We start from the raw sequence: 27,205 nt of genomic DNA on the forward strand, positions 1-27,205 counted from the left end.
TAAATATAGTGCAAGGCAGTTCAGTGCAATGGTAATGTATTAATATCAATATCACTGTTCTATGTAAAGTACAGAGGAGATAGATAGATAGATAGATAGATAGATACTTTATTGATCCCCAGGGGAAATTCAAGGTCTCAGCAGCAGCATACATACAACACAAACACATTCTTTAACAGCAGAAAGAGTAATTAAAGTATATAATATAAAAACACAACTAAGCAGTAAGGACAGTAGAAGATAAAGAATATGCTAAATATACTAAAATACAAATTATACTAACACTTAATACAATATATAAAAATATACTAAAATACAAATTACAAAAATACAAATTATACTAACACTTAATCTAAATCAATTCTAAAAACAGTATCCACATAGTGGTGATTAATAAATCAGAGGCGCTTGCAATGACTGAGGCAGGGACTGAGCCTGTGAGCAGATGAGCAGAACAGTGTTGATTGACTTTGTTCAGTGTAAGGGTGGGGGCTGTTTCTGAGATCAGAACTAATTAGAAGTGTTCCAACACACAGTGATACTAATGTTTTTGTTATTATTTGTTGGAGGGCCTTAGGAGACAGTTGAAATGGTTGTTATGAAAAGGCTTGCAAGACCAGAAGCTTGCCAAGATTCTTCCACCTCTGCTTCCACATCTCAACTGGTGTTAGCCCTGGCCGAGGCCCAGCTGCAGAGTTTACCTTCTACTTCAATGAAACACTGGAATCTAACGAAGAAATGATGTACTATGGGATATCAATACTATGAAGACCAATGCAATTACAAACCACCTCACATACATTGCATTGCATCACAACACTGTTGACTGGAACTCCCAATTGCAGTACAATTTCTTTATTCTGTAGTATATTTTCCAGAATCCATCCAATGCTCTGTGTTCGTTGTAATCATTGTCGTTGTACAAATTCATTTTGCCACTATCTGATGGATGAATTTGCACTCCTCAGATAGATGGGGGTGGAAGACTCTTGTGTTTACTTGTGCTGTTGAGTCAGTTGCCTTCAATTCCTGTGAATTTTCAGAGAAACAGGCTATTTCAAGTGTTGAGATTTTCAGAGCCTTTTCTGGAAATTGGTGGACAAATAAAGTAAATTAAATAAATAACGCATGACTGAATCACTGAAAAATTGTGCAGGTATTTGTGGGCTTGCAGTTTGCCTGGTTATGTTGCTGGGATAAAAAAAACGGCCACAGCATGACAGCAACAAAGAGGAATGAACAAAGTATTTGTTAGTAGAGAACCCATTATGAGTGTGAAGGAGGATGAGACTGGACCGGACATCACTGTTGAGCCCTCTGGTGGTGTCACAGGTCTTAAGGGCCATTCACACCAAGAACGATACCTATAACGATAGCCTTTTTAAAAAAAATATCGGTCTCGTTAGTATGAACGACGACGTTCACACATAAACTATAACGAAACGAAATGAAAAACAATATTGTTAGGGATCACTTTCAGAGCGATTTTGAGAACGATAAAAAGCTAACACCCAATCAGAACCCATCACAGTTTAGCCATCATATTCATTAACATAAGGAGACGCTTATCGTTGGTCAGTGTGGACGCTTTTATCATTATGGTTATAGTTATTGTTATAGTTATCGTTCCTGGTGTGAACAGCCCTTTATTAAAGGAAACTGATGAAAGAAGGTGCCTTTCTTGATAACCTCAGTGAAAAGCTCACGGAGGCTGCTCTGTTGGTGATGGTGTTTTTTGTGCATGAAGGTTGCTTTGACGGTGATTTTGGTTCGTTGCTATGATTTTTTGGTTGGGCGTTCAGGCTACTGGCAGCACATGTAGTACCTTGAAAGAGGGCCTTTACGGATCCTACGGATGGAACATGCAGTGTGTTTTCGACTGCCACCAGTCAACTGTACCCTGGAAATCCAGAGTTCTCGCGGGAGCACAATTTGAATTTGCTCAGCGAGTCACTCTGGCAATGACTAATGATGCTCATTACTTATGTCCCTTGTATCGTGGGGCACCAATCACATCGGTGTATCTGATATAGGCGGGCCAGAGGCGAGCTAAACAGATGACGACAGCACTGCAACATTGGAATTCCGGAATCAGTCAGTAAACATTAGTCGTAGTGTTATCCAATTGCATCGAAGTCCAGAATCAGTCAGTAAACATTGGTCGTAGTGTTATCCAATTGCGTGCAGGGAGATTTTCAAATGCATGCTTGGTGCCGCCCCTCGAGTTGGGCCATTACATTAGTCACGGCCAGACCCTTAATCTTTCTGGATTTCCAGGCTAAGTCAACTGTGGACTGTTGTTGTATCCTCTGTCATGTTGATCTCAAAAAGATAAAAGATCATGCATCATTCACTGCATTTTCACACACAGTCTTTAGCACTTTGTGCTCCTAAAATGGTGTAACTACTATAACTCACAGCTCCAGGTTAAACTGAAATTGTACAAATGCATGTAGTCATAATCATACATGATTTGTTTAAAATTTCACTTGTAATATATCAGTGGACCCAACAATAGAATACTATTGACACAACACTTGAGGCACTTCTGTCATGTCATCAATGCCTGTTATAGTGGCATATTTTGATATAGGCCTAACACTGCCTCGAGTGTAGCCTACTGTTAAAGCAACACCAAAGAACTTTTCCTCTGTCGCACGCACTATTTGTTTATCCAGCACTGGCTTTGGAAATAACGATGTCCACAGACAAGGTAGAATATGTTGCATGATTTTATGAAAGTACGATGTATCGACATCAGATGCAAGTGAAATTTGTAGTTTCTTATGTGTCATTCCATCAAACTACAGCCGATAGAGGGCCGCGAAGCGAATGCAAAAGTGCCGTTCAACCTGTTACGAGTTGATGAACCACCACTGAAACGATTTTGGAAACATTACTTTAAGGTACAAAAAACTCTTTGGTGTTGCTTTAAGTAACCACTCCTTTCAGAATGGCTTCTTACTAATATGTATATTTCCCTAGAGTGTTGGAGCAGATTTCCAATTATTATCTTCATAAAATCATAGAGATGCCCACTTTCACCGACTACTTTCTCCCTTTGTTATCATGGACTTTAAAGCTGCGGTAGTTTGAAGAGGGAGGACCCCGATGTGGAGAAGGTTTCTGCTCTGGCACGGAGATGTGCTAACAAATTGCATTGACATTTCTGCACGACTGGAGACAGATGGGGTAGCAGGACGTCATTGTGGAGACAGCTGACGACGGCGTTCGGCTCGGAAGTGCGAACGAGGAGTGGGAGGAAAAGATAAATGCCTCCTCCTCGCTTCATAAGCCAGCTAGTCCTTCAGTGGAGAGTTCCCTCCTTCCTCCTCCTCCTCTTCCTCTCCCCCCGCTCATCTTGGCCGTAATGAAGAGGTGAGGCTAAGACAAATGGGGAGAGGGAGGGAAGAGGTGAGATCACTAGAGAATTTTAAAGAGATTCAAGTTGGTCTCTCCCTTGTGTTTGGGGAGTGAGTGCAAAGCTTGAGGGGGTGAGGGATTATTACAGGTATACCATATGAATGAGTAATCAGCTGCTTTATTCCCCTACGTTCTATGTCTTGCCCTTGTGAAGAGCTATTTATTTTAATTTCTCAATCAATAAGTTATTATGTGGGACCATCTTTGGCCATTTGTTATTTCTACGAGATCACTCTGAGCTTTTTGAGTAACTTGGATAGATTGAAAAGCTTTGAATGAACGCTAATAACTGTGTCCCTCAGTGGTGCCAGTCCACTTTTGGGCTATTGAGATCAAATCCATAAAAGATTCAGGATTAGCTTTATGAAACATTCATGGGTTGGCCATGCTATCTGGTTCAAATCTCTGATGACGGACACCCAAGATGACAATTTTTTCCCCTTCCCTCCTATACAAATCATATTGAAAATATATTTTTCTTGAATGTTTCTCTTTTTAAATCATATTGGTGAACAGTGAATTTATGATATTGTGATTTACTTTAGTTACTTTTGCATTGTTAATAGTTTATGTGTGTGTTGTGAACGTTGTTGTTGTTGTTGGCTGCTCTGCTGTGAGGTGCCCTTGAAATGTCTCTGATGGCGTCAGTTTTGGCTGTACTGGAGGCTTGAGTTAGTGAGTGGGTGAAGGGGTGGGGGGGGGGTTGCTTGCAGCATTAGTGCTGGTTATGTTCTGATGCTAACTCTGGAGGCGTCAGGCCAGGAGGAAGATTATAAAATCATTGGGAAGCTAATCATCTGTTATTAAAGGAAAGGCCACTGAATTAATGCTTCCTGGGGCTCAGGCATCAGGAGAATTTTAAGCAGGTTTCAGATGGCAGGGCCAAGAGGGTGGTGGTAGGGAAAGGAGGTGGGGGAACACAAGTAAATCAACTTCAAGATCATCAGTGCCGCTGAAGGGTTCTCACCAGATGCACTTTATATTTTGGTATTTGTGTGTGGATGAGAATGTGAAGGAGATATGGACTCAGTCCCCCTGAGAAAGTAGTTGATTATCACAGGTTCGGGTTTCTGAGTTCTTTGCATAATCTGGAAAAACAAACATTCTTTGCTTCATCTTCATTTCATGTTATAGCTTATCCCTGCTACAGTAAGTCATTTTTGGTTGTAATTTGCCATTTTTATATATCTCCTTTTTAAAAAGTACAAGACTTTCTTTTTAATTCTCTTCCAGAGAACATCTGCTCCATGGATAGCTGAATTCATGGAGCTTCACACACTAACTTGCTTACAATAGAACTGCTGTTGTTTTTTCAACCTGGTCCCTCTGGGTTCTTCTAAGGTCAGAATATGTCTAATTGCTTGTTTGTGTGCCACACTTTTTTACTCGTTCTCGCCAGTTGATAATATACTAAGGAGCTCTCTTGTTGAAATACTCCTAATGATTCCACAACGGGAGATGTTTTGTGATCTTCAGTGATCAGTCAACATTGTTGAAATTTGGCTCTCAATAAGTAATTTGTCATGGTCATGGTCTTTGAAGTGCTCAAAGAAAGCCTTTCATTAATTTAACCTGGATGGTAATAACAAATTAAGTGAAACACATTTGTTTGTCTGGTATCCTGGACCATGAAACTTTCCCCAAGTGATGATCGCCATTTCTAGCCTCAAGCTTATTTGTCATTCAGACTATTTCACTTTTCAAGGCATCACTGCTTTCTTATTTGTTTTTAGGTGTTCTTACAACTCTGCTCCAAATGGTTCTTACTGTGTGCATAATTTAATAAATACCCCCACATAGGCCACTAGCAAACAAATGAATGACAAATCAAAATGAATCAACTCTAAGATTGCTTTTAAAGCATGAACTGTTGCTCAGAGAGTGCGAACAATCAGCATCACCAGGATTGCAGACTTGATCATTTGCTCTGTTGAGTTTGTCTAGAAGCCTCAGAGGCCTTTGCAATAATTACAAGCAGCATTCAAATAAGGAAATCTGAAACTTCATGAGATGAGGCCAATGGGGCTTATGCTGTAAATCCTTTTTCCCTATTGTTGAGGGAGGTTTCTGAAAACATGAACAGTCATCATACCAAGATCACCGAGTTTATTCACCTTTAGCCCATCATTCACATGCAGGGGTGCTATAAGGCGTAGGGGCATTTGGACATCCTTGCACTGACAGGGGGTTCTCATAATGGTCCTCAAAACATAATGACCAACATTGTTTTTTTTCTGTTCCAGGTGGAGGCAATATTATACTCTTTCATAGGACCTAAGTGTGCAGGGCTTGTATCTGAGTTACACAAAAGCCTGTCCATGTGGAGAAACAATTAACAGGTCTATTGTCAAGTTCATAGTCATCAAGTAATGGTCTTAATCTTGTGCGCTGTGAGAGTCCTTTCTCCTTGGAGTAACGAATGGACAGCAGAGAATAGAATGAGAAACATCACCATGGGGCCAGAGTTTGACTCAGGGGCTTGAGCGATTAGTCAAGAGCAATTAGAGAACTTCCTTGTAACAACGATGCAGTTGATTAGACGCTCACAGTGGGACGCTTCGACAAAGCGACGCAAACGTTCCTGTGCCCTTCTTCTGACTCACAGGGAGCTTAAAATAGCATTGATGGTGACACCTAGGGATGATAAGAAATAGCCACATCAATATAAATCTACTTTGAAGTCACTGAAGCAGGTAAAACCTATGAACCTGGTGGTATGAGCCGCTTATCTTTCAAAACAATTCTCATGGCAGAAGTGGAGAAACAACTTTTGACACTGATGAATTAATTCATGATGAATGAAAGCTGACCTCTTACAACTCCCATAGAGTCCCTTGTTGCTTTACTTGGAATGTAAGGTCTTTGTCTATTTTGGCTGAACCAGACATGTATCACATACACTGTACATCTGGAGATGGTTAGTATTTTGTTCTAATGTGAATAACAATTAGTGGATAAACTGAACAATGCCTTGTGATGGTGCTTGATGTAGGACCACTGATTTGAATACTGAGCTACAGCGGTGCTTTGATAATTGGTCATAACTGGGCGTAGTCTTGTCAGAGATGGATATCAGGGTGGTCCGCTACGAAAGATGAAACAGGTTCTTTCCAGACATGTACTCTTGTGACAAAGAGGGAGAGTCATGGATGGCGCCAAAATCTGACCCTGTACTGTCTGACCACAGCAGAGGGTTGTCCAAGATGTCATTTCCACAGCTGTTGAGCACTACCACGGCATTCATTATGCTAGCCCTGCGAGTAGGGATGGGCATTGTTAAGAAATTATCGATATCGATGCCATTGTCGAGTCTGCTTGTCGATGCGATTCCTTATCGATTCCCATATCGATTCCTATATCGATTCCTGTACCATTTGCTGAACACTTATAGGATGACTTTGAGAGTTGTTGGCTTTGAATGTCTAATTTAAAGTGGTTTTAGAGAATGAATATAAAGTGTGCAATAACAATACAGAAGTTGAATACTTTAAAATTTCTAAAAAAGTAAACATTTCTAAAACAAAGCTTTGTATTGGAATCGTTAGTGGAATCGTTAACGTTTGGATGTGTGCGATTAAGATGGATCGGAACATTTGGAACCGGTTCCTTACCGATACCTGGAACCGATTCCCAAGCCTACCTGCGAGAGCCTTTGGCTCGGCTCTCATCTCCATATCAGCAGCAACCTGGCACTTCCACATCAGACAGGGCATCTCACTGTCATTTCTGCAAAGCCTTGCGCACTCTGCACAGCAGAGATGACAGCTCACCTATTTCTTAAAAAAAATAAATACAGTACCACTGCAGCTGGCTTGAATACCCATCCCCACCCCTGCTGGTCCTTCCTGGTTTGATTTCCCTAAACCCTCACACCACCACTGGAAACTGACATATCTTTCTGTGCCGTTTAATACGGCTCTCTCTTGGCCCATCGATTATCCGCCTTGCAATCGTGCCGGTGCTCACGGAAGCGCACGGAGAATCCCCATTAAAGTGGGCAGTCGGAGCGGCCTCAGCTCCACTCAGGCTCTGCGGAGCCCTCCACCCGCCTCCTGCATTTAATTGCGCCAGGGGCCCTGCAGTGGCAATTAAGTTGTCAAACAGGAGTTAAAATGAGGGAAAATAAGGCAAAAGCTCACAGCAACCGGTCGGCTCCCCATGACAGATTCATCTTGATTAGGCTCCGATATACTCGGATGGCGAAACAACAAAAGCTGCATTAGATGCTAATTGAGCGAGCTAGGAGATATCATAGCCCTGTTGAGGCCGATGTGTTTGTAGAGATGTGGTTTGGGTTTAAGGCCTTTCGTGGCCTCTTATAGCTTTGATGATCCTAAAGAGAAAGTGAAAAGTGGAAACACATTTAGAAAAGTATGTACAACCATCACTCTGAAATGCTTTATCATATTCAAGGTTTTGTACACTCCATCCATGCACTGAATGTGTAAATGGCTGAGACAGATGCTCCAGGTCTTGGCTGGTTATTTTTTATGGCTGCATTACTTATTCATTCCTCATTTAGGCCTAATTGTTTTGGCTCTCAGTAGTTGGACAGGGGCCTCTTTGTCTTTGAGCAGAACTTCTGAGTTGGCCAAAACAAAAGTGCCTGTGAGATACTTGGATCCATGAGTGTAGACCTGAAATGAGATGTTCATTATCCCAGCATCCCAGCAGCAATCCTTCCCATCAATGATCAATGGTCGTGCCCAACCTTTTCTCCAGCCCACCCAGGCGCATCACTGGGAACTACGTATACATGGCGGAAAAAAAGTAAAAATGTTGGAGCGCGGCCATGCGAGAGCGGCACAGATGAATGACCTTATTGTTCCAAAGAAAGTCAGTATTTTTTAAGCTGTTGGACAGCCATAAATCCATCCTTAACATATGAGATGGTCTGTTGATTCAATTGGGAATGAGACAAAGATCGAGTTATGTTTAGTCATGACTGAGATACCAACATACTGTACTGTGCTGTATATGTCAGTCTGAAAATCAATGGAGTGTGTCAGATATTTTAAGGTGTTGAGTGAAACAGAGGCACCTGTTCAGTGACTAACTCATGCTGACTGAGTCATGCTGACTGCCTTGTGTGTGTGTGTGTGTGTGTCTCTGTTCGCCCTATGCACTGAAGATGGCTCACCTTTGACGATCGGCAAAACATTGAAAAAAAAAAAAACAAGTGGTGAAAAAATAAGCAGGCACTTGAATGGTTGTTTGTACCCCCTTAAGGGGTAATCAATTCTGCCCCAGCTCTCTCAGCTTCTCAGGGGACTGTTTGCTGAGCACCAGAAAACAGGAGGGGAAAATCCATAAGCCCCACTGGTGGCATTTTTCCATCTGTGTACACATTCGCTCACTCGCACTCGCTTGCTTCCGGAATCAATCCGAGGGATGGAATGGAGTGAGAGGGTGGCCACGATGAGAGGGAGGGAGGGAGGGAGGATGGCACAGAGGTCAGTTATGGCTTCAGGGGGGAGGCATTCACACACACACACACACACACATACGCTGACACACAAACAAACATGCAGGCACACACACACACACACGGTCACATTGGGACAGCAGACACACCATTGGTCTGACATTAGAGGACATTACAAGTAAACAAAGTTACGAAACATATTACCCCAACTGGCCATAGCTCATTTCAGCTGGAGCCGAATGGAGGCTCTCTGTTGGTGGCTGGAGTCCATCATGCTGCTAAGGGATCTGGTGCCGTCCTACCGCTGATCTTCCCAATGGCTGACACCAAACACACTCCTGATAAGATGCTATTTGAATATGACCTTGATGATTCAGACAGATGCAGTACATAATCTTGGAGAAACTTGCTACATCTCTTTGTTACCGGCACTCTCTTGTTCTCTCTCACTCTTCCTCTGTGTCCATCTCTGCCTCTCTGTCTATCTTTCCTCCTCTCTCTCTCTCTATCTATCTTTCACACACACACACTCACACACACATGTTTTGGTCACACCCACTCCACCCAAAGCCTCACTCATAGAGTGAACACATAGAAAACCAGAGCCCTCTAGTCACAGATGTACAGTATGTCTGCATTTCAGCAGAGGTTAGTGTTTGCAGGCCATGGATATACAATCACCAGCTGAACACCAACAACCAACAGAGAAGGGAAGGCTAAACATGGCCCCATATCACTCCTCCTCCTCCCCACCTCCCTTTTGCTCTACATCACCTAAAGGGCATTAGAGCCCCTTTTGCCAGCGAAGGGCCTGAGCAAGTCCAGATAACACCAGCACTGAAGAAAGACAGATAAGATTAGTCCAGCATCTGATCTGAGACATCAGTGCCGTGAAAACCCCCAAGGGGGAGCCTACATGCTCCTCTTCTCTTTTAAACCTGTCTCCCCCTGTTCTAGCACACCACCAGAGCCTTTGACAGGGCTGTCGTGAACTGCCTGCGGGCCAGGATCTCGCACCAAACACACTTGCACTGCTTACAGAGAAGCTTAATTCTTTTGGGTTTCTTCCAGACCAAAGTTTGAAAAACCATCACACTGTCAGGCTCCCATCACCAAACCCCCCCCCCCCACACACACACACACACACACACCCATGAAAAGTTAATCCCAGGGTACCTATGGGTTTTTGCACTACCTGTTTTACAGCCTCAGGTTAAGAGTTGTAGACAAGCAAGGCCTACATTGGTCAATCAATTCAGTAACATTTTTGTGGTCACAAAAAAGGAGTAAGTCAACTTTGTTTGGCTGCTTTCTTTTTTGTTGTTTTTCTGCGTGCACTAGTTCTGGCTGGCTGCCAGTCTGGTAGCAGTGTAAATGAAAAGTGTTGGAGCGGTGCCACGTGAGACCGGCGCAGATGAAGCCCTGTAATGACAGGGGCTTTTAGGGGGGGGGGGGGGCGGAGTGAAGGGTTGGAGGGTGGGGGGCTGGTAATGAGGTCGCTAATGAAGGTAATGAATGAAAAGCAGCATGGGGCAGACTGAGGGGTGGGTGGAGATCACATCGGCAGTAAACAACACAGGTCCACAAGGGAAGAACGAGCCTGGGAGAGAGGGAGAGAGCAAGACAGAGGAGGAGAAGAGGACAGAGAAGATGACTGGGGCATTGGGTGTGTGTGTGTGGGGGGGGGGGGGGGGGGGGGTGACGGACGCAAACAGGTTATTTTTTGTCTAGCCATGTTTTAATATTTTAATGATCTATTACTGGCAAAGAGGACGTCACGTAGCTATAAAGGCTTTTCTCATTGGGGGCTTCCGCAATGAGAAATGTTCTTTCTCTGACTCTGAGTACTGGAAACGGCTTGTACATGTGTGTCTGATTTCCTTTCTCCAAATGCCCAAATGCTCTCATCCAGGCCTCCCAGAACCAGTTTTCCTGCAATACAATGGCAGCTTGAAGTCAGTGAATAGCTTGGCAGACAAACATTTAAACAGTGGTAATGTGTTTGGCTGTGACCAGAATTCGCTGCATAAAGAGCTTAAACATTAAAGACTGTAATAAGTATGATCGTTCACAGTTTTTCAAGGATTATATTATTATGGTAGATTTGAAAACATCATCATTAAGACAAAACAACTATATTTTGCACCTTATTCAAACAGGTGCAGTTGTCCCAGAGTGTAATGTCATTATAAACACCCTAAGAGGACAAAATTGTTTTGTCTCCCTACTAAGCAATGCGTGTGTTTAATGGGAAACACAAAAACGTTTGTTTATTCACATCAGTGCTGTTTATTTCTCTTTTACGCAGGGTTTCATGGGAACGTTTTCTGCCTTCTGTTGACACTTATGTGAAAGTAAAAAATGTGCATTGTAACATAATCCCGTGGGCTGAGTCGAGAGTGTGCGCATACACACACACACACACACACACAGTCTCCAACACTGAGGCACAAGAATGTGAGCCCATAAAATGGCAAATACAATATTTATATTAATGGCAGCCACTAGTCTCAAATTAGACAAAGAGCCCTGAGCACATGATAATGGGCTTAGTCTGTCAGTGTTTTTTGAAATCTCAAAAATATTTCCATCATGTTGTTCTTAAAATTGGAAGAAAAGGAAAAGATCTGTTTCACAGTCTCAGGGTCTGGCATTGAGCTTATTGACTTATTCCAAAGCACAGAAATGGAGTCCTGCACGATAGTTTGGGGTAATAAAAAAATGTTGGTGTTCAAGTTCAAGTTCAGGATAATAGCAGCAATTGCTTTTGTGACAAACATTATCCCATGGGAAATTTGCAAGTACATGACCCACATTAAGTCTATCTGAAAAAGTGATGTGTGTTTCTTCTTGCAACACCCAGCTTGACCTTTAGAAATCCCTTTGCTCTCCACAACAAATAAACCGCAGTGTATCACTGTGTGTGTGTGTGTATGCGCGCACACACATATTGCATGTGTGTTTATGTGAATATGCGTCTTATGCACATCTCGGACACTTCTGCCATTATGCACCTGGAGTCTGAAGATGCACTCACTTTGATGTGTCTATGCGCTCGGCTGGAGGGTGACGGCTGGTGAAGATCCCCCAGCCACCACCTCAAGACCCCCTTGAGTGCCTCGCTCTGCTGCTTCACTTCACTCACCTGTGCTACTGGAGATGCTCAGCGCTCAGCTGAGCGCTTAACCCCAGTCTGCCTGCAAGCTCACGGCTGACAGGGCGATCTGCTGACAGGAGAGGTCAAAAAATTGAAGCAGCTCAGTTTTGGATGTTCACTATTGTGAGTGATCTTGTTTTTCTTGAAGTTATATATTTTTTATAAGTAAGTAAGTATGTAAGTAAGTATATATCCTCTTTTGATCCTGTGAGGGAAATTTGGTCTCTGCATTTATCCATATCCGTGAATTAGTGAAACACACAGTGAGGTGAAGCACACAGTAATCCCGACGCAGTGAGCTGCCTGCTACAGCGGCGCTCGGGGAGCAGTGAGGGGTTAGGTGCCTTGTCAAGGGCACTTCAGCCGTTCCTACTTGTCGGGATTTGAACCGGCAACCCTCCGGTTACATGTCCGAAGCGCTAACCAGTAGGCCACGGCTGCCCCTAAAAAAAAAATTGAGTGCCAAACTTATAACACCACCAAGGGGACAGATCGATGCCAATTGAGAAAGCAGTCAATTATGCATTGCACGCAAGAAGACGATAATGACGATAAACTACTGGCAGCTACAGTTACCAGCATTGTACTATTATTCTGCAGTGTCTCTACCGTAATCCTCAACAACAGCATAATAACGTGAAAATATTACGGTGCTGGTCCAGTTAAATAACGGTATTACTAACTAAATAACCGTTATTCCACAATATGCCTACCGTCATCTGCATTGCCGTAAAAATACCACAGAGAGTCGGGGTGTGATCCGTAAAGGACCACGGGGCAGGAATCGGACCCGGGTAGCCCGCTTACGGTGCAGGTGCCCCAGCCAGTTGTGCCACAGCTGGGGCCTATCTGATCAGAATTTTAATTGTAATGAAAAGGTGTTGTGCGTTCCTATTCTGATTGAACAGCCTTGTGTACAGTCAATCGGATTGCCTGCTGTATCACCTCAAGGAAAAGTAGGCAACCAATCAAACGGCTGTTCCAATGAAAGATTCTAAAGTGCTTGAGTGTACCTGATAGGAATAGAACGTACCCCATGTAAACAGATGGCACAATTTTTTTTCGGAATTACCAAAAATCGGAATTACCAAAAAAACTGTCCATGTTAACATGGCTAATGGCAAAAGTGCCGCTCGTCATGAGGTTATGTGCCATCAAAATTATTTTGGAAATGTTATGTTAAAGTCAAAAAACTGTTAAGGGTGAGAGTGTGTAAAGGCTGATTTATGCTTCTGCATCGAATCAATGGCGCACCCTGGCAGACTCCTCTGCGTCGCTGCATAACCCCTCTGAAGCCTATTTTATGCTTCTGCGTCGAATCGACGGCGTACCCCTGCTGACCTCTCTGCGTCGCCGTGAACCGCTCTCCAACCCCTCTGCTGTAGCTCGACCTGCACCTCCAAAAAATTGTAACTTTGCGTCGAGGCGACGCAGACCGCAAGGACTGTGATTGGTCAACTCGTCCTGTGTGTTGATAGTCGGTGTTCAAGCAGCCTACTGTGGGGAGTTAGCAACATGCTAGTTCACTGACATAAGCTTTGCAAATAAACTCAGACATATTTTGGTTACAATGACGGGGTTATCCGTTAGTAAAACTTGTGTCTATATGTCAGTAACATTTTGAAATTAGCACTTTGCCAGCAAGCAGTACTTTGTGGGCAGTTGTGCTAAAGTTTGCTTATTGCTACCATAACTTAAACTGGCTGGCAGACATCTCGCAAATAACTGACTTATTTGCTGGTTACAGTAACTAGGTCAATGGATTTCACTGTCTATTTCTCGATACTTTGTACAAAATCAAAGCAAGACAAGAAAAGGCCAAACAAAAAAGATTAATATTTTGGTACGACAGTCTACGGGGTTTGCCATTCTGAGTACCATTTTGGTCAGTCTATTTCAGTGGTGAGCGACGCAGACACAGCCGACACCAAGCGTTATGGCGGTGAAATGCACCGCGATGCAAAGCGACCCGACGCAGAACCATAAAATGGTCACGACGCCATAAGAGTGGCGGCGTAGCTACGCCGTGGAGTTGATGCAGAAGCATGTTGAGCCCTTGAGCCCACCACAGTCGCTCGATGCACACCTCCAAAAAATTCTAACCTAGCGTCAAGGCGACACAGACCACAAGGACTGTGATTGGTCGACTCGACATGTGTGTTGATAGCTGACTGCTTCAAGCAGCATACTGTGAGGAGAAGCAACGCTAGTTCACTGACATAAGCTTAGAAAATAAACTCAGACATATTTAGGATACAATGATGGGGTTATCCGTTTTTTAAAGTCTCTATTTGTCAGTAACGAATTGACGCTGCATCTTAAAACCATGCGTTTCCAAACAGTCTCTGAAATAACAGGCCATTGTTTAACCAGGTTCTTTTTTTTAGCACAGCTGCTGAAATATTTCAATGATTAGGCCTATGATATTGAAAATTGCAAAAGATGCTAATCAAAATGACCTAATCGCAACTAGTGATTAGCGCAACAATGGCTAAGCAATCACACACATCACAATGTTCTGATCACCCAGAAAAAAGCTCTATTACACAAAACTCGATGACCAGATTTTCAGATACAATGTTATTTTCTCAATTTTACATTCCCATTACCTTTTTATTGGGTTCTAAGTGAGTGATGAACAAATATTGTTAAAGCATTTTTTTTTACTAAATAGCACTAATGGTGTGGGGAAGATTTTCACCATCTTGGCAAACTTACAAAATCAAATGGGATGGAAAGAAGCAGTCAGGAGCAGCATTTGTTCTTTCTCTCTCTCTCTCTCTCTCTCTCTCTCTCTCTCTCTCTCTCTCACACACACACACACACACACACACACAGACTTTTCATTATTGATGAAGATGGGCATCTAAGCTGGTAATTGATAAGTGTGTTGTGACTTGGTTCCTGTGCCTCTTGATTGTCTCCAGAAAATTAGCTCTCATCCTCCATTACTCATCAAGCGCAACTGCCCTCCAACCCTCCACTCCCCTACTGGGCCCTCCAACCCTCCACTCCCCTACTGGCCCTCCAACCCTCCACTCCAACCCTCCACTCCCCTACTGGCCCTCCAACCCTCCACTCCCCTACTGGGCCCTCCAACCCTCCACTCCCCTACTGGGCCCTTCAATCACTAACCAGACAAAACAAAAAACGAATGACAATTGACCTTTTCCCACTGACTGGTACGGTAGGGTATGGTACACTCTGCACAGCACCTGTGTGCTTTCTGAAGAAGTACTTGTGTAAGTAGACAGGTTCAACAGCAGTTGTGATGTGGTGATATTATCTCATACAACTTCCTCTACAAGAATAATTTAATTGTAAGAACATCGTAATGTATATGCTTATATATGATAATCTATCTGGAGAGATTAGAGATGAATATGCTGGAAAATACTGGAAGAAAGAGGGACAGATCCCCTGTTTGCAAGAGCCATCATACAGTATGGTCATAACTACACTACCAACTGTCACACAACATCCACACAAAAAGTAATTGATGTTGATTTAACGTCAAAAAGAGGATGGAACTTATCCTTCCTGCACTTGCAGGAAATTGCAGCATCACATACTTGCATATTATTAAAGGTGCTATAAGCGATGTTAAGCAACATCACTTCTGTTGACGTTCAAACAAAACAGAGAGCTAGCTCGCTACTTTCTTTCCCCTCCCTCCCATGCAATTCAAACCAAAGCTTATAGAGCGCTAAGAACTTTGATTGAAACCCTCTTAAATGCGCATCTCGTCGGTTATTGGCTGGAACACTATTTGTTATGTTGTGGTGCAAGTTGCACGGGTTTGTTTTTGTTGCCATTTTGTTGTCTACAGAGACTGCGTTTTTTTACAGTGTGTTCAGGGGACAGGCAGTTAGCGGATAGTGAGGAGATGTTTGCTGTATGTGACAAAAAATGTTTAGCCTAAAAAACGTGTGACATCGCTTAGAGTACATTTGGCTGATGCTTTTATCCATAGCGACTATGTCAATTGCCTATATGCCACTTCCTGGAAGGCTTTTCAGCCAGCTCGTGAATATCCGATTTCTGTCACCTGTGTTGTAGCAGCTATTGTTCTAGTGTATTTGCACGGGCCAGTCTCTCCAGAGCAATTCTGGGTGAAGTGCATTGCTCAAGGGGCCCAATGGGGGCAGCCAGGAATTGAACCCACAACCTTCCTGGCTACTGCATGCCAGCCCCAATCCTTAGCCAATATATTAACACCGCAACACCATCAGACCAAGCATTAAAAAGCTAATGTGGGACAGCCGTGGCCTACCGGTTAGCGCTTCGGACTTGTAACCGGAGGGTTGCCGGTTCGGACCAGTAGGCACAGCTGAAGTGCCCTTGAGCAATCACTACCTGTTACTACCTGTTAAGACTAATTTTCTCTAATGTTCTTTTCCCTGAATAGTTAGTCATTTTGCCTTTTTGGGCTTGCAATGGCCTGAAGCCTTAGCAACATAAAGCTTTTGGCTGACAAAGCCGAAGTTCCCACTGTCCAGAAATAACAAGAGGAGAGAGAGCCAGCAGACATTTGTTCCCTCCTTCCCATTCGGGGTCGCGTGAAGTATGCACCGTATAACCATGGAACGGAAATTCGTGACAAAAGAAAGCAGAGAGTTTTCGCTAAACTGCAGAGCGTGTCTGATACGCTCAGCTTGTGCCATTCCTCCAACTCGGTGGGTGGTTTCCATTCGCTGTCAGAGATGTCAATTGGAAGTCCACTACAGAGTCCAAGTTGTCTCTCCGATTAGAGGGCATAAATGTGTTGTGCTGAACACACATACACTGCTAATAACAGATCACAGCTAGACATTAGTGGTCTGGATGCTTATTAACATAACCTTGTGAAACTTGAGGAACCAGGACTTGGACTGGAGTTGTAACTCCAGCTTGTAACTCAAAGCTTTAATCTTTATAAACTTCAAGTCATAACAATGACACTCCCTAGATACAAATAATTCAGAAATAAGAGCTGAGCAGGAGATAATACAAAGTCTTTTTTCTCTTTCTCATTTGCTTTAATCTCTCTTAGAACACCAAGCAGACAGGGGCACGCAGGGGTGAGTTAACACCGCAATTATAAAATATCAGACCCACATGAATAATGAAAACATGAGCCTCTCTTGCTTCATTCTGCCCTTATTTCTGTGTGGTTTATGGTATCTGTACCACATCAAACATTATCCAAATAATGAGGCCTCCCTGCTTCAATTCATCTTACGATCAATAGACTTAGATAGGAGGCCTATGTCATTAACAATTCTTTTGATAGCTCTCATTCAGAGTATCAATACCAGCAATTTTACACTCCATCTACATCCAAGCATCATATGCAATTAGAGTAAAAGGGTCTTCAAGGGGTACCATCTGGATAGGAACTGAAGCCAACTGAGGCTCTCGAGGTTATTTTGTAATAAAAACCAGGTATGTATCATCAACTTTCAGGTCCATTTTCCCTCCACTGCCACTGGGGTTGCTACCTGCAGACAGTATGTCAATGAACATGCAGTGAGAGAACTAGACACAGATGTACTTACACTGCCCTCTTTTGGTGAGTATAGACTCACTCCTCTACAGGCCCTTCTTGGATCTAGTCAACAATGTACAACGATCATTTCAGTTATGCTAAGCATTTGACATCATCATTGCAGACCTTGGAAATGCAGATCTGGTATATGGTAGCCCAGTAAGAAACCAATAGAGTTCCCGTCTGTGCAGCCTGTCAGCCTTAATCATTCCAAGAGTTACAGCTTTAATAATTCAAACTGCTTGTGTCAACATTTCAACACAGTCATTGGCTTAAAGTTGGTCAGGATCCATGCAGACCGGATGATTGCGGAGGAAATGGCCAGGATTTTGGGGTGAGACTGTTTTCTATTGAAATGCTGCTCGCTAGGAGATAAACGCTGAGGAATTTGGTGGGAGTGTCTCTTCTGCACACCCATACCCCAACACTGTGCTCCATCTGTTCCCTTCTATTCATTGCATTGCTCACACAATAACGTATTAGGGGTGAAAGATTAATGTTGAAAGATGTCATAAATATATTCTCACAAAGCTCTTAACTCACTTTGTATGTTTCAAAGTAGACCTGTCAAGGCACCCATGGTTTCAAATGGATTTGTGGTCCTATATATGGGAGTACAGAAATCAATTAGCAAAATAAATAGAATGGATTAGGGAGTCTGTAAAAGTTTGGTAAACTCTTATATGCCGTTACTTGAAATGGCTTACATCTGAATTTACCTGATGAGGTATTAGTGACAGAGGTATGTATCATTACTCATGCAGCTGGACACACGTTGATCCAGCCATCTGCTCCACGTCCAGTGTACTCACGAGATTTGTATTATTCCTTTGCCTTTGACTGGAGGGAGGGCAATGATTTAAAAATGGTAGTCTTGGCTGTAGGACTGAAAATCTTGGGACCGTTCGCCTTTCAGGAGAAAAGGCTGACAGACGAGGAGATCTAAAAGCTCTCTGAAAACACAAAAGCTTGATGAATAGGCTCATGTGACTCCAAATCTATTTCCATTTTCTTCCAGTTGCTCGCGTCTGCTGCCTATGTGTGCATGCCAAGCCAAGCAAAGCGCTGAGAGAATTCCTTCACAACATGGCAGCAGCACAGCAGACAGTATATTCCCTGGCAGAGAGCTGAAAGCGCTGAATGCTGGTATACGTTCAGAGAGAAAGGCCATCATGAATCTAAGGAGAGGAAAATACATAAGCAATGAAGCATAGCATGTTTAAGACTTTTTCAATTCAGTACGTCAATGGAATATTTTGTCCATAACAGAACACTGGTGGCAAATACGGCAAAAAATGACATAGGCCTACCAACAATCCCATTGACTCTAATAATACCACACAAGTAATCATGCCAAGAGTCCCAACCCCTCCCCCCCCCCCCCCCCCCGCCCCCCCCTCAAATAATAATAAAAAAAAAGAATAATAAATAAATAAAAACATGGACCAAATGTCTAAAATGAGATGTGATCATGTTCAAGAACCTGTTTTTTTCTGAAGTGCTGGCCAGGGGCTCTGAGGCAGCTGATGCGGCTGTGGGCTGCCAGGACGGGAGGAGCGGCTCCCTGGGTCCTAATGACTTCCAGATGAAAGCCGAGACACCAGCCAGAGACACAACTCCACACACACGCATGAGGAGGCGTGTGTGTGTGTGTGTGAGCATGTTTGTATCAGAGAGAGAGAGAGAGAGAGGGAGGAAGAGAGAGAAACAGAATGAGAAAGGCCAGAAGATTGCTGAGTTGGTGGAGTCTGTAAGTTGTCTGTAGTCTTCCTGGAGGGCTTGACACGCCGCTGCTGTTCAGCACCTTTGGCCCTCATAAGTGCTTTGTAAAGCTGAACCAGAACCCAGAGCTCAGTAAGGCAAGGAGAGAGAGAGGAATGGAGGGGACCAGGCTGGGCAGGGTGCTACCTGTCAGGCTTCTGGTCATCTCTGTCTTTTACTGCAATCTCTACTTGACCACTGCTTCGCACTGGAGCAAAGGTAAGACACCTGTTGTTGATAATGCTGTCCTAGAATCCACACCTGACCACAACCCTGGTGTGTGAAAAAACATGAAGTTATTATCAAAGCTATTCTTAATGATTATGAAAATTATTCAGAATGCTTGTTGTGATATATCTATGGTACATTAGCTAAACAGTATTGGTTGATTTGATTTGTACACTGTTTGGGTGTGTTCAGCGGGGACAGCTACAGATTAGTAAGAAGACACACCATCCAGGAATCCTCAACATCTCCTGTAAAAACAATTCTCGGCAGACTTGTTGGAAGCACATAGATCTGAGTCATAATTCTAAACAATTTATGAAAAAGAGTTTCCCGTGAACTGCTGTTTTAACTAATTAGGCACAATCATGTCCCTGTTAGCCTTTGGAAGTTTTAAAGGGTGCTTCTATCTGTTATTGGTTATAATAACTGTAGCTCACAGATGATATGCCATTCTAATGCCTTGGAAAGCAGTCAGTCTACTCATAACAGCCTTCACAGGCTTCCAAGTGAACTTGTGTAAAGTGGTTTGACCGTCATGACTTTAGCAGAAGTTAAAACTGTGTCGTTGTGGTGTAAATATTAACATTCTGACAAACACTGAGATTTACATAGGAAAAAAACATTCTCAAGTGGATCGAAATGCTAAATACCACATGCCTAATAGCTCGCAGTAACTCAGGGAACGATTCATCCCTGGGGACGTAAGTCCTGTTTGGGCCAAAAACATCAAGAGCCATTCCTTTAGCAAATGGATACTCATTTCATCCTGCTTAATCCAGAATAATACATTTTTTTTCCATTTAAAGGCAAGGACCTTCTTTAGGAAGGACACGGAAGGGCTCTCGATATGTAGGGAGTTGCCAAGTAATGATATTTCTTAAAAGTAAAAAAATGCCCATCTAAACACATAAGAGTTAGTGGGCCTTAGCCAAGTGCTGTAATTAGCTTTAAGATATGTAAAGTTATTCTGGCCAAAATCTCAGACAAGTTTCCTCCAGAGGACCTCCCAAACAGTCGTATACTTACCTCAGTGATAAGCATACTTTTGACGCATACCAGTTGGTGTAGTATGCTCCGTTGAATGGAGGGTGCTGCTGCCTGTTTTGAGTGTGACGCCTGTAAAAATGTGATGGATGGGCATGTCGTCTGTTAATTAAGCCTCAGCCGTCACTCTCGGAGTGAGCGGCCCGAATGAGCGCCAAAACACCCTAACATCAAACACCTGCCCGTGCAATCTGGCATGTGCGAGGCTGCAAATGAGCATCGTTAAGTTGTTTTGGATACATGAACTCATGGGCCCCGAGAAAACTGCTTGCGGTCTCTTAGGAATGTGATCGGATTTGTTGCCTATTTCGCGATTTGGGTCTATTTTAGGTGTTTCCCTAGACCACGTATGCAGATGCTCTCTGCACAGATGGTGTGTTGTAGGCTAGGTTATGTTTAAGAATGAGATATTTAACATTTCAGTGACTAATAGTCTGCATGACTTACAGAGAAAGTAGATAAAAAAGTAGAGAAAATATATACATATGTTTTATGTGCAGATTTATGCATTTACTCTGTCCAGTGTACAAACTACATAGTCTAACTGTTATGTACATACTATCACCCTGCAGAGATTACACATAGAGATTTGACATGTCTAAAACTAGTAAACCTAACAGCAAGACCAGTCCGACAACTGCCTCCAGAAGTACAACTGGCATTGTGTTTGGCATATCACCAGTACTGTAATATATTTTGGTGGTATGCTTTAAAAGTTTATATATTTTTCTGCTGGTTTCTGAATGCCAGGCGTAGGCCTATTGATTTCTTATTTACATCACCATGTACCATCAAAATGAATTTGAGATAGAAATTGGCACTCTATTGGTATATTATGAACGTAAAGTCCTGCGATATGTCACTTTAGGATGAACAAGAGTAGTTGAGTAAAAGGGTCTATGATGACAAGACACAAGTCAAATTGGCCATCTATGGTGTTTGCCACACTGAATCGGCATCAAGATCAAAAGCAACATATCTAGCCAATGAGGAACTATATGTTTTCAGAACAAACATATTTGAATCATTAATTGTGAGGAATGTTGTTTTCGTCAGACTGTTTCATAATGGATTGAAAATCTGGGGGATTTAACTCAGGCCTATGTTATACAGTACTTACACTTTCAGTGTCATTTTGTGCAAGAAAATGCACTATAGAGATACATGTTTACTTACTTTTTTACTTACTTATAAATTCAGTGCATTGACCAGGTCAGTGAGGTGAGATTATAATCTGTGTAAAAGCTAATTTGTCTGTTGATGTTAGCAAAAAAAAGCAGTTAACAAGGGTACGACCAGATGGTAGAACAGTAGTTCTTCATAGTTGTTTGCCATTTTAGGGAGTATTTCATTTCATAACATCCCTCCTCTTCTCCATGGCGTTTAGTTGGAGCCATTTTGAGTTACGCTGTGTTCCTTAACTGAACTGTGCTGGCAGACCCTGGTCCAGACCCTGTCCGAATGATAAAGTGTTTGTTTGTCCCTTCCTCAAGCGAGCATTTTTGGCATGTCCGGTTATTTGGGGTTGAGTGAACTTGTGAGTTGATTTTTGTGTTTGTGTAAGTGTGTTTGTGTCTTTGTGATTCAGAGGTCTGAGATGATTTAGTGGAACACACAGAAGACACCATGGAGCTCTTGAATAATTTGCCACACAGTGAACAACTGGTCTTGTGAAAGCCATGATTGACAACAAGCCACATGTTTGTGATGAAATTCCAGTGATCTGTCACCAAACTTGTCTCACATTCTCAATGTTTGCTCCACCTGCATTGGCATATGTACTATAAAGGTTCAGAGGTTCAGTCGAGGGAGTTTAAATCATCTCATACCTCACTATTGCAGTTCCCAGGCGCGGCATATGTGTTTTTCTGTTTAGCACTCTATGTAAAAGACTAGGGCTTTCACATGCTTCACCAGTCACATGCTCAGGATATGACTAGGGGCCGACAACTCATCACAGATGGCCAACCTGTGGTGCATATGTCTGGACACTTTGAAATTTTGCCCCCTAACCCCCCATCTGCCTCCATCACAACTCACACCCACCCTGGAAACCATTGAAAGTGTGGCCATAACCTCTGGAAGGGTTCTCTTCTGTAGGTGTTGTCTATAGGGTGTCCTTCTGTATAGCTACATCCTGTTACTGTTTCCGAACCAGCCAAAAACAGCACAATTTCATGTCGTGATCTGCTAATGCAGAGACGATGGTGGCAGCAGTTGCCTATTCTGCACACAGGCGAGCCACCAAAACCTGGGGCCTGCGTGGTGCAATGCGGACTCCTTTACCAATTAGAGGTGATTTCACCGGTGTTGCACACGGGGTCATCCGGCGAGCCAGCCGTATGAATCATCCATATTCCTGGTGCCCCGTGGCAGGCTATAATTTAGAGTTAGAGTCTGAGGTAGGTGATGAATTAGACTTTTTTCAGACCCCTTGTGCATTATGTGTTTTTTTTTCACCTGCATTTCTCCTCTCCCTCCCTACTTCTCAGCCCTCTACCCATCTGCATACAGAGTGAAGAGAGGGACGCCAGCTTTCATCAACCCCACCTTCCAGAAGTCTGTAAAGGACATCAACTTGCTGTACGAGGTGAGCAAAGTTTCTGTTGTAAACACAACTAGAATAACACATTTTTAACACTTTTTCATAGAAATAAAAGATGAAAATATGTAACCTTTTGTCATATATGGCATATATAAGGATATGCAGAGTTACCATCAATACTCAAATACACATATTTGTTGTGCTTCATTCTTTCTTATTAACTGATTCAAATTGACCTGTGAGTACACCACTCTTGTGTACACTCTTAAAACGAATGTGTTGAAAACAACACAACTTGCATTGTTTTTAACATACTGTATCTGTTTCCAGATATGGACAACACAGTTTGTGTTGTTTCCTTTTTTTTATCTGTTACACAATATGTGTTGAAAACAACATAACTTGTGTTGTTTTAACACATCCGTGTCCAGATAGGGACAACACATTCGTTTTAAGAGTGTAGTCTCAGTACCTGAGGTCTTTCCAAAGCAGCACTGCACATGGCTGTTGAAGCTTTCTTATCCTTTCCCCTCTTCCCTCTACATTCATTTAGGACAGTGGTTCTTAACCTTTTTTGAACAAACGCCCCCTGACCACATCATGATTGTCTTGCCCCTCGAATCTCTATGATTGTCAGAATGTTGGAAGCTTATGAGCTGTATGTAACTGTATTATATATGAGTGATGTATTCTGGTGTAGGAAAGGCCTTTCTGTTTTCTGTTGATATTTTGAATAAGATTAGGCAACATATCAGGAGGCTACAGTATGTTGCCTTTTAATGTGTTTGTTTTAATCAAGGGAGTAGCAGGTCCGGTGGTAGGAAATTAGGAATAATGTTATGAGAGTATTAAAATACGGGATATTTTACGGGAAAATATTAATACGGAAAAACAGCGACACGTCATGGAAAATATAATGTCAACTGAAATAACTGGTAAACAAGCAATAACTTTCCAAGGCATCAGTAGGCTAGGCTGTTATACCGAGGTAAATTCACAAATGTATCCAGAGCACAGGCCTATGTGTCATTTTCACAAAAGAATTCAAAAAAGCCAGCTGGGGAATGTGAATATGCGAGTGACAACGCTCATCAAGCATCAAGCTTTCATTTACCTGTGAGGGCAGAAGTAGAGTAGCCTATAGCGAGCATGCAACCGTGGCCTGTAGGGGCAGCCGTGGCCTATTGGTTTGCGCTTCGGACTTGTAACCGGAGGGTTGCCGGTTCAAACCCCGACCAGTAGGCACGGCTGAAGTGCCCTTGAGCAAGGCACCTAACCCCTCACTGCTCCCCGAGCGCCGCTGTTGTTGCAGGCAGCTCACTGCGCCGGGATTAGTGTGTGCTGAGTGTGTTTCACTAATTCACGGATTGGGATAAATGCAGAGACCAAATTTCCCTCACGGGATCAAAAGAGTATATACTTACTTACTTACTTATAGGCAGAGATCCACTTTAGCATGTGCTGTATGATTATGAGCCTACATTTTCATTTTTGGAGCCCTGAATCGTTCATCAATTATATTGCTTTGGCAGGCTATGCGTAGGCCCTATTTTGTGTAATGAAAGAGAGACTATAAAGCCCGCCCTAACAAACAACTGATAGGTAGATCTGCAAAAATAGCACAAAGAGAGGCCCATCACTATGATTTGCCTGTCATTTTCTCTCACTATGTTTCTCACTTTCTCTCTTTCTCACTCCTGCATGAAGACTAATCGATTTTCCACAATAACAACTCATGGCAGATTTTGATGTGAAAATGCGTGCCCGATGCGTCTGTTTCTGTCATAAGCTTAAAAGTTGTGATGTATAACTTTGATTAACGCCCCCCATTTGTACCTGAGCGCCCCTCTCTGCTATCTTGTTCACAATGCCCTCCAACACTGTCAAAACGCCCCCTGGGGGGCGGTACCGGCCCCATTAAGAAACCCTAATTTAGGAGAATAATTACACAGCAATGTCAAAACATTCAGAATTTCAAGCATTTAAAATGTTCAACCCTCTAGGTGTTTAAACTGGTTGGAGGCTGTTGACATGGTGACTAGCCATGCGCCTCTGTTGCTAACCAAAACTGTATAGAATACAGATGCAAAGTGCTTGGAGATGCAAAGTGCTAGGAACAGGACTTCAGGGTTGCAGTTTCACTTCGTGAAACATTTTCTTTTCTCAAACATTCATCAACCGACTTCACCATCTCTCTCTGTGTCTCCTTTGGTTTCTAAAGGAATTCACTAAATCCCTAGCAGCTCCGTAACCACAAGAATGCTTTGTGGCTTACGATGATGACACTTTGTGATTTCAACGTCTGTTGTGTTTCTTGTGATGGATGGGAGAACACCGAGTTGTGGGGTGATCAAACAGACAAAGTAGAACAACAGACGATGGTCTCCAGACCTCTTTCATTCTTGCCAGTCAATCATCTGTTTTGAGCTAAAGTGCACAAGAGGAAGCAGCAAAACATCCTGCCTTCCAAAAAAAGAAGACACACATCCAATGACAAGCTTTTAAACATCAAAATTAAGAAGTTTAGGTGAGCAAAGAAGGACATGCCCAAGTAGAAAAACTGGACTGACGTATAAAACAATTATATAAAATTGAGCAGCCTACATGTCATTATGAATTGATATATGTTTTCAAAGTAATAACGTTTTTGTAAGTGATGTTTACAAAATATGACCATTACATCGTTTGATTATGAAGTGTTTCATACACAATAGACCTATCCTCGAATATGTCAGAGGAATGATCAAACGTACTAACTCATGTCTTCTTAGATCAGCTATCTGGTCACTGAGTAATTGGAAAAATGAAAAAAAAAAAACTCTTATATTATCGTTTTTATTATTAATTACACTTGCTAAGAGAGATACTGCTACAGTATTTACACTTTCTAGATACCTTCACTTGGGTCGTTGGGGTTCAAATCTATTTTACTTACATGGTGCTTTATATCAATTCAGAAAAAATATGAAATCATTACTCTGTGTTGACCTTTGACACTCCTCTTTAGATCCTGATATCTGGTCTTCACCTGGAGGAGGAGGAGGGTTTCTTCAGTGAGGTGGATAAGGAGCTGGCCTCTCTGCGTCGAGTCCAGACGCTTGAGGTCATCTGCAAGGACGTGCTTCCCAGGAAGCTGTCAGAGATCCGGCGCCTGATCGCTGAGCTGAAGCATCGCAGCGGCCCTCTCCGTCGGGAGGATTTCGAACGCACCGTGCTGACCATGGTCTACGCAGTGCAGAAGCTCACGCACACGCCAGCAGGCTACCAGAGAGACATGTGGGCCGAGGCCCTGCTGGACCTGGAGCAAGCGGTCAGACAAGACCTCTCACTCAGGTGAGGAGGTCTCTGGAGCTGTATGGTCAGCATGCCTCGGGCAGAACAACATGCCAGTGGAGTCCTGTCCATCTCTAGCACTCAACAGCTGGGCTGAGCTTTTGGAATGCCCTCTGAGCCTGTGACAGCAGAATTGCGGCAAGTTAAACAAGCACAGGTGCTCCAAGTGCACCAAATATTTTTTGTCAACTGTAAATACTTTACCTAAGATGGCTTAAAACCAGTGTAGCTGTGACTGACCATGGCATTTTACACACAAAAGATGGTACCTTAACTGTATCTGTAACTGCAAATACTGCAAAACTGGTTTGTGCTGTATCATAATAGTTTTAATGTGTATTAAATTGCTTTATTGTTAAATGGCATTACTGTTTATTATTGTCATAAGAAACCATAATGCATATCAATGAATGTATAAGCACTTTTAAGGTTTATTAAATATTCAATTGTTACAGTATATTGTGCCAATGATTGGTCATCTGAGATAGTCTGCATGGTGTTGCTGACCTCTAGTGGTAATTTAGCTTTACTTAGGCTACTATTTTCCTACCAAACTCCACTCATCATTTAAAGCTGAGCATACTGTGTTTATCCCATAACCCTAGTGGTCCCACACAAAAAGTCTGAGCATGGCCTGCTAATCCTACCCCGTGTTTACACATCTATAAATGGAGTCCATCCAAGTACAGAACAAAGTGCAGAGGCGTACACTTAATGTAGTGACTGGCAAAAAATTGTTTGCATGTCATGGACAGAAAAAGA

The 27,205-nt window shown here is 42.8% G+C and overlaps 1 protein-coding gene and 1 long non-coding RNA gene across 2 annotated transcripts; one reads left to right on the forward strand and one right to left on the reverse strand.

Moving 5' to 3' along the window:
* Positions 1-16,925: 16,925 nt before the first annotated feature.
* On the reverse strand, positions 16,926-20,685 carry LOC121697700. The gene is made up of 5 exons (XR_006026522.1): positions 20,548-20,685; positions 19,016-19,566; positions 18,252-18,710; positions 18,076-18,134; positions 16,926-17,485 (listed from the first exon to the last, which is right to left on the reverse strand). It is a non-coding gene; the product is annotated as an uncharacterized LOC121697700 (long non-coding RNA).
* Positions 19,381-26,803, forward strand: LOC121697686 (protein FAM180A). Its single transcript, XM_042079334.1, has 3 exons — positions 19,381-19,512; positions 23,058-23,155; positions 26,118-26,803. The coding sequence occupies exons 1-3, from the start codon at positions 19,410-19,412 to the stop codon at positions 26,445-26,447; spliced, it is 531 nt and encodes a 176-aa protein (XP_041935268.1). The 5' UTR covers positions 19,381-19,409; the 3' UTR covers positions 26,448-26,803.
* Positions 26,804-27,205: the final 402 nt, after the last annotated feature.

Source organism: Alosa sapidissima, chromosome 22 (assembly GCF_018492685.1).
Source record: "Alosa sapidissima isolate fAloSap1 chromosome 22, fAloSap1.pri, whole genome shotgun sequence".
In the NCBI taxonomy this organism is placed as follows: domain Eukaryota; kingdom Metazoa; phylum Chordata; class Actinopteri; order Clupeiformes; family Clupeidae; genus Alosa; species Alosa sapidissima.